The sequence below is a fragment of the Emydura macquarii genome, unplaced genomic scaffold (assembly GCF_026122565.2).
Source record: "Emydura macquarii macquarii isolate MOO-44397 ecotype Brisbane River unplaced genomic scaffold, CSIRO-AGI_Emac_v2 contig_2297, whole genome shotgun sequence".
NCBI lineage: Eukaryota > Metazoa > Chordata > Testudines > Chelidae > Emydura > Emydura macquarii.
This window is the reverse complement of record NW_027132434.1, coordinates 107,196-121,311: the sequence shown is the minus strand read 5'-3', so window position 1 is coordinate 121,311 and position 14,116 is coordinate 107,196. Positions and strand designations below refer to the sequence as shown.

Sequence of the window (14,116 nt, the reverse complement as noted above, 5' to 3'; positions counted from 1 at the left end):
TAATTTTTTAGTGTAGACTGGATCCTAGAGAGACAGGCTTTATTTCAGGGCTAGTTGGATAGAAGAAAATCTTGTGTTTAATTGATACCATTGAATAAAAGCCATCCTCTGACACAGCAAGACTTTTATTCATATTTTGCTGAAGTAATGACATTTAAAGTGGAACACCACTATTGGGGGGGGGGGGGAGGAGTCATTTCTCCGACCCTTATTTCAAAGTTGGCATCCATATCCTGAAAAATTCTCAAAAGGTAGGCTATACCAATATACTACTTGTTTGAAAAATCCTGTAACAAATGTAGTGTTTTGGGTTTCCTTTCAGATGTATGCATACTTGGTTTTTGGATATGCCAAGAACAAAAGATCTACAATAACGCTACATGGTAAAGCAATCAATCAAAAACAGTACATCAGTCTATTTCAATACTCTGCACACAGAAGAGAGAAAGCAACCTGCATACACTCAAGAAAACTTAAACACAGCTGGTAGGGCTAATTGTTGGTCTACCAGACTGACAATATAACTGAAAGCTTAACTGAAATGACTGAACTGTCAAGCAAGTTTGACAGGAATAATGTTAATATATGCCACCTCAAAACTAACACTTTGCAGTTATCATCAACTATTGAAAATACAGACATTTAGTGCACTGTCAGATATGCAAAAAAAATCACCATTCCTAAAATCAACACTGAAAAAATATACTCATTCTAAGATTTTTATCTTAAAATGAGTATAACAGGCTGCAAGTACAATGGGACCACCAATGGAGGAAAGACAATTGTGAAACACATTGGAGAAACCACCACCAATTATATCCTTTCCCTGTACTGAAAAAATTAATTAAATATGCAAAATTACCTCCAATCCAACTTCTCAACCAAAAAGGCACAGATAAGAAAACCAGTTCGATTGAACCCATGTGTACAATGAACACCTGAAAAACAAAGTAAAACTAAATGTATGGAGACAAATCATTTAAAATTAATTAATATGCAGCTGTTTTTATTACAAACAATGTCAACAAGTGACATTTTTGGCTCATTCCATTTAAATTACCACCATTAAGGAGATACTCCTATTCTTACTGAGAAAAAATAGTCTCTAGAGGAACTGGGTTATGTATAAAGCCCAAAAGATATTTAAATTCTATGTGTTAATTCCTATCAATAGTTGTCTGAATCTTCAATTTGTCACAATACAAAGCTTGGCAGTACTATTTTTATTAGCATTGAAAACTGGTTAATACCAGCAAGTAGCTGACTGCTTTCTGATCAGCATTTGTAGGAGCCATAAGACAGAGTGTAATCAATTTAATGATTGTGAATTTAGAGAAATACATTAGTTTTATATTCATTTCATACTGTTAAGCATAAAAATCACATCAAGGTTACCCTGCTTTAAACTTGAATATTACATCCATGACTCTCCCTGTTCTATTTCAAAATGGCTATTAACATGTTAGTGTATATTTAATTTTAATTTTGAAAGAAATCCCTACGAAAACAAACCCATTCAATAAAAACAATCACTTTGAACTACTTGTCTTTTTGGTTTAAAGAGAAAGCAATGTTACTTTTTTTTAGCCTTTATTTTATTGAATATTTCTCTGGGGAGTAGGGAGGGTGGAAGGAGTGCGCAAAAATGCAATTGCTTCTTATTTTCCCTTTTTCCATGTTACCAGCTCCATCTAGTGGTAGATAAACCAAATCAGAAGGAAGGCCATTCCTTTGCTGTTACAATAGTTCTTTCAAGAAAAGGGAGTTTAATATCTTGCTCAAATTTGTCTTGCACCTTTTTTATTAAAGTGACAGGTGTCACACCATTGATTAATTTATTAGTACCATGTCTAAATATTCTGGTTATTTTTATTCTGTACGTTCCAGTAAAGCAGAAAAATATCATCCAAGTCAGTAGTATTTACATCAATTCCATATTTCTCAATCATATTCAGAGAAGTTAAAAGATCAGCAAAGTTTTTCTTTGGGGTCTATGTAATCAGATTATAAAATGCTGTTTTGTTTTTCTTCTGTAACAGAAGCAAAGTGAATGGTGAATTCCAGAATATGGAATAAAAAAATATGCAGTGTCGTTTCAGGAGTATACTTTACTTCCCTCCTCCATGCCAAAAGCAAAATTGTTACTAATGGTCAAAAAGGGAAATAACTTGAGCCGACCCCCTCATTACAGATATGTATCAATCCAAGTGAGAGACCTTTCTTTCTCAAGCTGAAAGATATGTTTTCTCCATATACAGGAAATTAAGGATATTAAGAATGTATTCTCTGAAAAACAGAAATGTCCCAATAATTACCAGATAGCCTCACTTGTGTCTTTCTTCCTGTTTCTTTTACAAACCCTTACTACCTCAAAACTTGCTTCAGACCACCACAAATTTCAGTTCCTGTAATCACATTTTTTCTCTCCCTAGCCTTCTACTAAGTCAAGGTCTTTACACTATTTCCTTCAGACTTGCAACATTGTATTCCAAAAAAATCAAGTTTCCAATCCATCTTTCTTTATCTAGTTTAGGTAGGAAATTTCACACAGAGTGTCATTCAAACTAGCCACTTTGTATTTCTGGCCTATTGATGCTGAAAGTCAAATTTTCTTGACTTATTCTCAGTTTGTAGCAATGGGACATGCAGTGACTATTGACATCAAAAAGTCAAAGTTAGAAGTCTTATGATCTTTTATCCATATCACAACAGTAGAAGCATGTTGGTAATGAAAGCAGGAGGTTGGGCTTTGAGGTCATGCAGCTCTTCCAGCCATCTCTGTTCCTGTTCTTTTCTATGTACAATAAATCTCCCATTCCCAAGTATAGTTACGCTGGTGATTCCTTTGGAGGGAGCTGATTCCCAGGCTTCAAGACATTTATATAGCTCACAGGAGAATAATATGAATTCTCAAAATTTGATTTTTACTACTAAAAACTCAATGATAGTTTACTTAAAAATTAACATTAAGAAAAAGAAAAAAAAAAACAATAATCCTAAGAATGGAATGGAACTGAATAAAGAAATGTATATGTGTTAGGAAAAGTTTCTGATCAGCAACATATGTTTGAATCATGTAATGACAAGCAAAGTTTGTTAGCAGTGTGAAATGGTCTTCCAAGGGAAGCAGGGCAGGCCCATTGCTCAAAATACACCAGACTAAGCTCAAGAATACAATGTAGGGAACAAAGATGCATTTGAAAGAGATGACCTAACAGGTCTTTTCTGTCTCTGATTTTGATGACTATTAGAAGTTAAGTTGGGAAACAGCGGGAGACTTTTCTATTTACTTAATATTTGAAAGATTAAACATTACCTGATCATATAGGAAGAAAAGAACTTTTGCTTCTTTTCTGAAGACCAGATTAAACTTCATTATCAATTTCATCACCCTCATGCAGTGAAACTTATTAAGTTGTGATGGGAGTCCTATGCCAACAACTTACTGCTCAATCCAACACAGGAGTAGAATTGCCCTGTCTAGAGCTTTGTTGGTTTCCTTTTTCTAACATTTAAAGCTGCTTCATGTTTCTCATGTAAAAATTTACATTAAAAAATTATGCATTTCTCTAATTACATATCCTTTCTTTTCTGCTATGATTAAAATAGCTCTGTTCTTCTGCCCCTACTAAACACATTTGACTACTTTAGTGTCTCGTTCTTCTCATACAGTATATTGCACTGCTTCTTAATAGAGTAGTGAATAGAAATAAAAGATGTTTGAATTTCCCTTCACAAATATGGTTCTCTCAGTATACAGGCATTCATTCCCCTTTCCATTTCTAGAACATGATCTGTTTTCTCTTTGACAGCGTCCATCTAGAATTTTAGAGAAGGAACCTCTCTATTACCCTCTAAAAATGAAATTACATCAGAAAACATCACTATCAAGAACAGTGCTAATGAAATCTCTCATGACGAAGAAGATATCTCAGACAGGACGGAATAAGTAAGTTAAAGAGATAAAACAAGTACCATCTTAAACAAATAACCACAATTTCATGTCTCACTTCAGACAGCATAAATTAAAGGTGTAGTGTAATCTGTTTTTCCTGTAACCAACTGTCAGAAGTTAATGGCCCAATACTGCAAATGACATTTAAAGTTAAAATGCCAGTAAAATGAGTTTTCTACTTCAAACACTTTAAAATGCTGTCTGTATTCCATGTAAATTGCTGATCCAGAACAATAATTCATTGCATTGAGATGCTATGGATGGCTACTTCAACTTATTCCAACTGATGAGTATCAAATGATGTGAGAAAAATGTATTTAAAATTCCCATTGAGCATGTAAAGACGACTGAGAAAAAACAAAAACAAGAATCCTATTCGCCAGAAATAAGTTTTCATGCAATTTCAAGAGTTCTTTTGGAATATTAGTCCAATTTGCCTCCAATCTAGTGGTTCTCAATTTCTTCCCTATCATGAGTCCACATTGTAATAGAAAAGTCATGATACTGAGATTGAGAACAATACACTCTAAACCAATCATTCAAAATTTGGTAAAAATGCAAAATGAATAAGTCTTTGTTTGTTTGTGACCTTTAGGGCTCTGCTGGTCTACATACCATTTTTATACTGACACACACTATGTCAATATAAGCACTTTTATACGAGTTTAGATGCATCCACACTAAGGATGCTTTAACTGTATCAGTTTCTAAACCAATATGTAGTTATATCAGTTAAAAAATCTGTATGTAGACAAACCCTTACATAAATCAAAGAAAGAAAAAAAAAAACAAGAAAAAAACTGTTTTAAACCAATGAGTGTCTCTCTCTCTCGATGTAAAATATATATAAAAACCTCTAAGTGTGGTTGTCTAAGAATGAATTAAGTAAAAATAGCATCTTCTAATTCAACAGATCTGCTCCCTTTGTGTATTCAGAATTATATTTGCTAAGCAGTGACAAAAAATAAGTTTTTATGCTTTTACTCCTGTTAGCATGGCAGTCAACACAACGAGGGGAAAGAACTCAACACTATTTCTTCAGATGCCTTAACTCAGTTGTTTACTACATTCTTATCAGTTATACCTATACAAACATAATGAAAGCAACTAAATAGTTGTACCACACAGAGCTTTGTTTAGCCTGCACATTCTTTATTACTGATGACGCATGAGAAAAATAACCTAGCTTGAATCCCAGGTTTAGTTTTCAGGGCTGACAGTCATAAGAACATTTACTTGTAATACTTTTAACTTTGAAAGTAAATAATTATATTAATGTTTAAACATGATGGTAATCAGAAATAGATGCACTCGGTCTCATGTATCTAATCTGATTGTTATATTTATAGTGAAATTAAAAGCCTTTAATTAACTAATTTTGGATATTTTTGCTTTTAATAAAATCAAAACTCTGAAAACACTCATTTCGAGGCTGTATGAGCCCCAGAAGAGTAACCCAATCAAATTTCCATTAACCGTTTCCAACTTATTACTGAAGGAATTCAACTGCTGAAGTTGGAACCTTAATGATGTAATATTAAAATGAATACTAAACACAGGATTTTTAAAAATCCAACGTGACCACAAGCAGATCAAACTCTCTAGGTTATCAAATGCCACACAAGTTGTGGTCAAACCCAGCAGGGCTTGCCCAAGAAAAATTCACTTGCATCACTGGGAGTTAGGGAAAACATCTGCTGTTGTCATGTATGTGGATACAACTGTTTAGCTGCCATATTTGTCTGCATAAAGCAACCAACTCTAACTAAACTGGAGTATAAACTAACATGATATTGATTACTGAGAAAGACAAAAGCTTATTTATATATGGTCCTTTCCACAAAGTTATCCTGGCACAAACATTGCACTAAGGAAATCCACTTGCTTAGCTCTATCTTGGAATCATGGAGAGCATTCATGCATGCTAATGGAAGATAAGATAGAGAGGCAAAAATGAAGAAAAAATGAGGTAAAAAAGACATACCTATAAGCTCTGAAGGGTTCTTATCACTAAAATGTTCACATAGGCGGATAAATGCTTCTGTGTTCTCAGGTGTAGGGCACTCACCATGCCTGGTAAAATGGAAAAACAAAGATTAAAATAAAAACCAACATAGGGGAATGAATTTAGTACAGACTTTTCACTTAAATATCAAATATTCACATGGGTACAATCAACTTACCCTTTACACTGAAGTTTTATATATTTGATCCCTTCTTTCTCTATATCATTCCTATCATAGAATCTAGTGGTGTTTGTCAAGTCCACCAATAAACCCATTTTAACCTAAAAGAATAAAAGAAGATGAATTAAAGTATATTTATTTGCTCCAAATATGAACAGCTCACCAATCTGAATTGGCCAATAATGTCCAAAATAAACTGGCAACATACTACAGTTGATAATGCCTTTTTTTTTTTTTTAATCTGTGCTTGTTCATAAGGTCTTCATAACATTTGGTTCCACTACCACCACCATTTTGTCTCCTTCAGTGTTTTTTCAACTAGTCACCAATGCCAACTTCTCAGTTTATACATGTAAAAACCTCAAAACAATCTGCTCAAAGTGAAGAAATATATGGTGAGGAAAGATCATGCAACCTGAATTAAAATAAAGAAAAGAGTTGTTAGACAGATTCAGATATTTTTTTAAATATTATGAACTCAAGCTGTAATTAAATCAACACAGGTATATAACCCTGCAGCCTGAGCCCTGCAAGCCAGAGTCAGCTGACATGGGCCAGCCCTGGGTCTTTAATTGCACTGTGGACACACCCCTAGACTTTAAGGCCAGAAGAGACCATCATGATCATCTTGTCTGACTTTCTGCACATTGCAGGCCACAGAACCTCACCTCCACACTCCTGTAGTGGACCCATAACTTTTGAGTTACTGAAGCACTCAAATCTTGATTTAAGACTTCAAGTTACAGAGAATCCATCATTTACTCTAGTTCAAACCAGCAACTTAGACCTATGCCCAATGCTGCAGAGGAAGGCAAAATCCCTCAGGGTCTCTGCCAATCTGACCTGGTGAAAAATTCCTTCCACATCGCAAATATGGCAATCAGTTAGATGAGCATGTGGGCAAAACCCACTAGCCAGGAAAGAATTCTCCGTAGTAACTCAGAGCCCTCCTCATCTAATGTCTTGTCTCTGGCAGCTGGAGATATTTGCTAATAGCAGGCACAGATGTGTCATATACCATTATAGGCAATTCACCATACCATCCCCTCAATAAACGTATCAAGCTGAACCTTGAAACAAATTAGATTTTCAGCCTCAACTACTCCCCTTGGAAGGCTGTTCCAGAACTCTACTCCTCTGATGGTTAGAAACCTTCAGCTAATTACAAGCCTAAACTTGTTGATGGCCAGTTCGTATCCATTTGTTCTTGTGCCTAAACTGGTCCTTAACTTAAATAACTCCTCTCTCTCCCTCCCTAGCATTTCTCTCTCTCTCATGTAGTGTAGAAATATAGAGTTGCGAAGGACCTCAAGAGTCATTCTAGTCCACCCCACACACTGAGGCACAATACAGTATACTTAGACCACCGCTGACGTGTTTGTCTAAGCAGTTTTTAAAAACCTTCAGTGATGGGATTCCACAACCTCCCTAGGTAACCTGCTTCAGTGAGTAAATAGAGTTTTTCCTAATCTCTAACCTAAATCTCCCTTGCTGCAAACTAACCAATTATTTCTTGTCCCTCTTTCAATTGATTAAAACAACTTTTACCGTATTTAAAAACTGTTATCAGGTATCCTCTCAGCCTTCTTTTCTCTAGACTAAACATGCCCAATTGTTTCAACTTTCCCACATAGGTCATATTTTCTAAACTTCTTACTTTTGTTGCTCTCATCTAGACTCTGTCCAATTTTCCCACACCTTTATTAAACAGTGACATTCAAAACTGGACAGTACTCCAGCTGAGGCCTCACCACTTCCAAAAAGAATGGAACAGTTACCTCCCACATCTTACATATAATACTTCTACTAATATATCCCAGAAGGACACTAGCCTTTCTTGCATCAGCACTGACTATATTCCTCAGCAGAAGATCCAGGTGCTTTTTCATGGCTTTGAATGCCTTGCAACACTCCAGTTCATCAACTGGGCCAAATTGTCAAAGAAAATTATGCATTTACTATATATGCCTTTCTCAGATTCATTGCATTGTACAAAACCAAAAGGATTACAAGGTACACCAGTACTACAAAAAATCAGTTCATCTGCTACTGATGTAATTATCCACTCCTTTTAGTACAGACAAATGTAACACCGTAAATGTCATGGGATTCTAACTGAAATGAGACATTACTTTTTTTTAAAATAACTTATTCTGATAGTGCTTTTAAAGCACTGTCTTTTTGAGACCTACTCTCATTCAATAGTTAAAAATTTTAAATAAAATACTTTGAAATATGTACCAGTTGCACACACTAAAAAAAATACATTGTCTTTAATGTTTAAGCATAATACATGTGTAAGAGGATAGTGACAGTATGTCATTATGATATTAGTAAAACACTTAAGTATTCAGAAACATACAGGAATTATGATTAACAAAAATATCCATCAATTATTTAAATATGGGTATAGGAAAGTTATAAATTAACAGCACTAGCTTTTCTGAATTGTCAGGAAGCATTCAGCTGTGACTGGACTATACATCTTTAGCAGCAACTAACATTTCCTCAGAGGTTAAAATTATTTGACAGAGCTCCAGGGCAATACTTTGCAGTATAAGCAAGAGCCAGAAGTCCAAATATATTTCATTTCCACCAAGCTACAATGTCAGTCATGCATGCTGTGGTGAACTCTCTCAAATACAAAAACAGCTCTTTTTTCATAGTATTTTCATCTATCAGAGATTGAAAGTCTTAAATTTTCTTCCAGCAGCTCTACACACTTGTAATTTCCACATGCATTCTTCATTTCAGTTCCTGGATACCAGCTCTCTTTCTGCAGCTTCTGCTTATTTCTGTATTTTCTTCACATGGCTTTCAGATGGCTGTTTTGCATTAATATTAATTCATTTAGTTTTGAACAGGTAATGAAAGTTGCATTGGCTAAAACTTTCAACATTTAGTGCCAAAAAAAAGCAAGCATTGCTACACTTAGGAACCAGAGACAATGTTAAAGTCTAATATCTCTTGAATAATCCTGTATGCCACTGGACAGATACAAGATAACACAAATATACAAGAACCAATTCATTTTTTGATTGCTTCCTTCCCCTCTTCAGTTCCATGATTTAGGCCTGGTCAATACTAAAGAGCTTTATCAATCAAAGTCAGCTTTCATCAACAAAACAGTGGTGGTATACACACAGCAATCACCCCCCCCCGCCGACAAAACTACCCTGTTTTTTTTGACAAAATAAAATCACATAAAAAAGAGGTGTAGAGCTTTTTGCAGCAAAGTTTTAGTGACAAAGCATCAGTGTAGACACTGCCCTTGGTTATATCATGGTAAATGGCCTCCAGACATGTCCCACGATGCCCATCGTGACCGCTCTAGTCAGCAGTTTGAATGCTGCAACCATCCACCCCTTCCCCTTTAAAGTCCTAGGAATTTTTGCAATTCCACTTCATGCTTTTTCAGCATGGAGAGTTCACATCTCATCTTCCCAGATGACCATTGCGGCACCACACACCAAACACTCTCCTGCTTGGAGCACACCAAAGCTTCTAGATCTCATTGGCATTTGGGGAAAGTGGGCCATACAGTCCCAGCTCCACTCCAGCCAAAGGAACTACAATACCGACAGCCAGATTTCTTGTGCCATAGCAGAGAAGGGCTATGAACAGGACACGGTGCAGTGGTGAGCAAAAATAAAGGATCTGCGGCAAGGCTACCAGAAGGTCAGGGAGGCAAACCGCCGCTCTGGTGCAGAGCCAGAGACCTGCTGCTTCTAAAAAGGAGCTGGAAGCTATCCTCAGTGGTGACCCCACCTCTAACCCCAAAACACGGTGGGCTGGAGACAGAGAACACCTGACTCAACCCCGACAAAGAAGTTTTGGACAAGGAGGTGGAGTTGGATGAGGAACCGGAGACCGGGTAATTTGGTCATGTGGGGAGTCAGGATCTCTATGTGAGGGTCCCAGCCTTACAGCTTTGGCATACAGGATGCAGGAGCGGGGAGTTCTGGTGTTTTTTTGGAGCTGATGCTGTTCATTTACAGGCGGTACAGCTGTCCTTTGCTTTGCTAAATTATAGAGGTTGAAGGGCTAGAGATAGCTGTGTTTGCATGTGCTTTCCATTCCACTGTTTAGCTACTCAGCACAGTGGAGAAGCATGTTAATGCACACCAAGATTTCACAGGAATCCTCCAAAGAGGTATCTATGAAACTTTCCTGTAGGTACTTAGCAATCCTCTACCTGAGATTCCTCAGCAGAGCAACATTGTTTCTTCCCCCGTTTCTTTCCAGCACCAATCAGTAATAACTTGTGCAGGGACCAAAGTGGCACACAGGCAAGCAGCATAGGGACCCAGTATGAAGCTGCTTGCATGGAGAAGATGCTCCTAGCATCAAGCATCCCTGCTTACTCTCAGGAGTGAGATATTGGCTTCTATGGTTCCCACCTGTTGAAAATATTGGCACAATTTGAATATTTGTCCTTATCCACCAAATACCTGAAAAAACCACCCACCTTTTCACCAGCTTCAGGACCCTATCCCCCACCTTCCTGGGCACAACTCACCATACTCTGGTTGATTGTTGAGCTCTGAGCTTGCCAGAGGACAGTGCAAAAGAGGTATATTGAAACAATGCATAACTGCAGTTATTTCAATCACAATAATGCTTCTGTTCATTGTTTATTAGGCCTCTACAGATGTGCCTTTGACGCCAAAACATCCCACACCTGTGGAGCGCCTGCAGCCAATAAAACGACCTCAGAGAATGAAAGAGATGTTTCAAGAACTCATCCAGGCCTTTGAGGCTGAAAAAAGAGGAAAAAAGGCATGGAGGCACGCTGTGTTCGAAAGTCAGAAAATTGATAGGCAGGAAGAGAAGGGAAAACCCAGGATCAAGTATTAGCAGGTCATGAACGCATGATGAAAGCCTAGGAGGAGCAAACAGAGCTGATAAAGATAATCATTACACTGCAGACAGAGTCCATTTGTGGACAGAGTCCCCCCCCCACACTTGCAGCCAATACATAACTGTTTTCCAAGCCCTCCCCAAATTCACCCCACACATTCTTTTGAAACTCCTGGACCATCTCCATACCCCCTTCACTCCATCCCTTCAGACAGCTATGAGAGCGATAGCTGGACATACATCCAGATGTCACAGATCTCAATGATCCTCACTACTTTCCCTCCTCCAGCATGGTGTTGTGTGGGTGTAATGAACCACTTATTAAATAAAGAGATGCTGTGTGAAAAATAAGCACTTTTTCTTTGTGTGCTGCAAACGGTGGTTGCACCTCTCAGTGATACACAGCTCAAGCTGGATAGCATTCATAGTGTGGCACAGTGCTATTTACACAGACACCTTCTTGGTGCTCATTGTTGAAACAGTCCCTCAGGGCCTCCCTGATTCGAATGGCCCTCCCATTGTACCCCCCTAATAGCCCTGACATCTGGTTGCTCATATTCAGATGTAAGGTGACCTACCTCTGCGCTCCACTCTGGGGGAAAACTTTTCATCCTTACATTCACATATATTATGGAGCACACAACTGGCAACTATAACTATGAGAATATTGTCCTCATTTAAGGCTAGCCTGCCATAAAGGCATTGCCAGTGAGCCTTTAATTTGCCAAACGAACATTCAACTGGTAGCTGAACTTTGTGGGTCAGGACAAAGTCACAACTACTTCAGATTTGGACCCAATCTATACCTTCAAGTCAGTAGCACAGCTATGGGCACCTGCATGGCCCCACAGTGTGCCAACATTTTTATGGCTGACCTAGAACAACGCTTCCTCCGCACTCGTCCCCAAGCACTGTCCTTTACCTATACTACAGTGATGACATTTTCATCATCTGGACCCACAGGAAAGAGTCCCTCAAAGATTTCCACTGGGATTTCAATAATTTCCACACCAACATCAATCTCAGCCTGGACCAGTCCACACAAGAAATCTACTTCCTGGACACTACAATACAAATAAAGGATGGTCACATTAATACCACTCTATACTGAAAACCAACTGACTGCAATACATATCTTCATGCCTCCAGCTTCCACCATGGACACATTACAAGATCCATCATCTACAGTCAAGCCTTAAGATACAACCGGATTTGCTTCGATCCCTCAGACAGACACAAACACCTACAGGATCTCCATAAAACATTCTTAAAACCACAATACCCACCTGGAGAGGTGAAGAAACAAATTGACAGAGCCAGACTGATACCCAAATGTCACCTACTCCAGGACAGACCCGTGTCCTGCTGGCAATGCCCCTTCTAATGCAGCCCAATATGCTATTAGCCTTCTTGACAACCAGGGCACACCGCTGACTCATATCCATCTTTTTATCCACTGTTACCCCCAGGTCCTTTTCTGCAGAACTGCTGCCTAGCTTGTCGGTCCCCAGTCTATAGCTGTGCATGGGATTCTTCCTTGCTAAGTGGAGGACTCTGCACTTTTCTTTGTTGAACCTCATTAGATTTCTTTTGGCCCAATCCTCCAGTTTGTTTAGGTCCTTCTGTATCCTATCTCTACCTTCCAGAGTATCTACCACTCCCCCAGCTTAGTGTCATCCGCAAACTTGCTGAGGGTGCAATCTACCCCATCTTCCAGATCATTAATGAAGATGTTGAACAAAACAAGCCCGAGGACCGACCCCTGGGGCACTCCGCTTGTGACCGGTTGCCAGCTAGACATGGAGCCATTGATCACTATTCATTGAGCCCTATGCTCTAGCCAGTTCTCTATCCATTTTATAGTCCATTCATCCAACCCATACTTCTTTAACTTGCTGATAAGAATACTGTGAGAGACAGTATCAAAAGCTTTGCTAAAGTCAAGGTATATCACATCCACCGCCTTCCCTAATCCACAGAGCCAGTCACCTCATCATAGAAAGCAATCAGGATGTCATGTGGTATCGTGTCAAAAGCCTTATTAAAAACAAGACATGTCTACTGCCAGTAATCCTGTCAAAGAAGAAAATTAGATTAGTCTGACATGATTTGTACTTGACATATCCATGTCTTTAAAGTGCTACAGGACTCGCGTTGTTTTTGCTGTATACAGACTAACATGGCTACCCTGTGGAACTATTCAACTGTCAGTTGGCATCTGCTCAGCCTGTCAGAAGTGCCAGGGCTTTTTGTCCCCTCCCAACTAGCATCCAGGCTTCACACCTTCTCATCCCGCTCCCAAGCTGCTCAGCTCTCAGGGGGCACGCTGCTGGAGTGGTAAAATTGACAAGAATGACAACCTCACAGTCGATGTAAGGGACGCAATGTCTACATTGTCACTGCATCGCCCTAACTAAGCCAACAAAAGCCGTACACTTTTCATTGAGATGGTTTTATTATGTCGGCATAGCAAAAAAGTTACATCAATGGGAGAAGCATTTTAGTCTAGACACCTCCACTGTTTTGTCAACAAAAGCTGACTGTTGTCGACAAAACTCTCTAGTATAGACCAGCATTTAATATATTTGAAGCCCAAAAGGATTAGAGGAGACCTAATTTCAAGTTTTAAATGAAAGTTTAGGTTCTGGAGCACAGTTCTGTGGAAGTTACAAAGAAGGGCAGTTATGGACCAAATATGTGGTTGTATAATCACATTTAGAGCTGATTGGAAAAATTGGATGATACTTTCACAGAAAAACTTTGTTTTTTAATCAAAACTGATTTTTTCTGTCAGCTCTATTCATATTGTAGATGGCTATTGGGCACAAAGCAAGGATTCTCTCTCAAACTTTTTGATAATGTAGAGTATGTTACTAGAGAACATTTCATGGACACTCCTCCCTTTAATTACCTCTCCTGATCATGCTACACACCTTTGGAGACTACAGCAGTTGCTTATATGGAAAAATAATACTGGAATACCATTAGATATATTTAATTGAAATTTGATAAATATTGTCCACTTCAAACAAATTAACCACATTATTTCCTTTTGCTCTTCATTTATTGTCCCAAACATGCTGCCTTATTGCCTGTTCTGGATGTGCTGCTTAGT

The 14,116-nt window shown here is 38.2% G+C and overlaps 1 protein-coding gene across 4 annotated transcripts in view; it reads right to left on the bottom strand.

The window, feature by feature from the left end:
* Positions 1–14,116, bottom strand: part of RNGTT (RNA guanylyltransferase and 5'-phosphatase) — a 411,810-nt gene that overhangs the window by 379,815 nt on the left and 17,879 nt on the right. For all 4 annotated transcript variants that reach the window (XM_067560703.1, XM_067560706.1, XM_067560704.1 and 1 more), the window contains exons 3-5: positions 6,139–6,242; positions 5,940–6,028; positions 863–938 (exon numbers count right to left, since the gene is read on the bottom strand). In XM_067560703.1, coding sequence (XP_067416804.1) covers positions 863–938; positions 5,940–6,028; positions 6,139–6,242 — 269 coding nt within the window. The remainder of the gene's footprint in view (positions 1–862; positions 939–5,939; positions 6,029–6,138; positions 6,243–14,116) is intronic.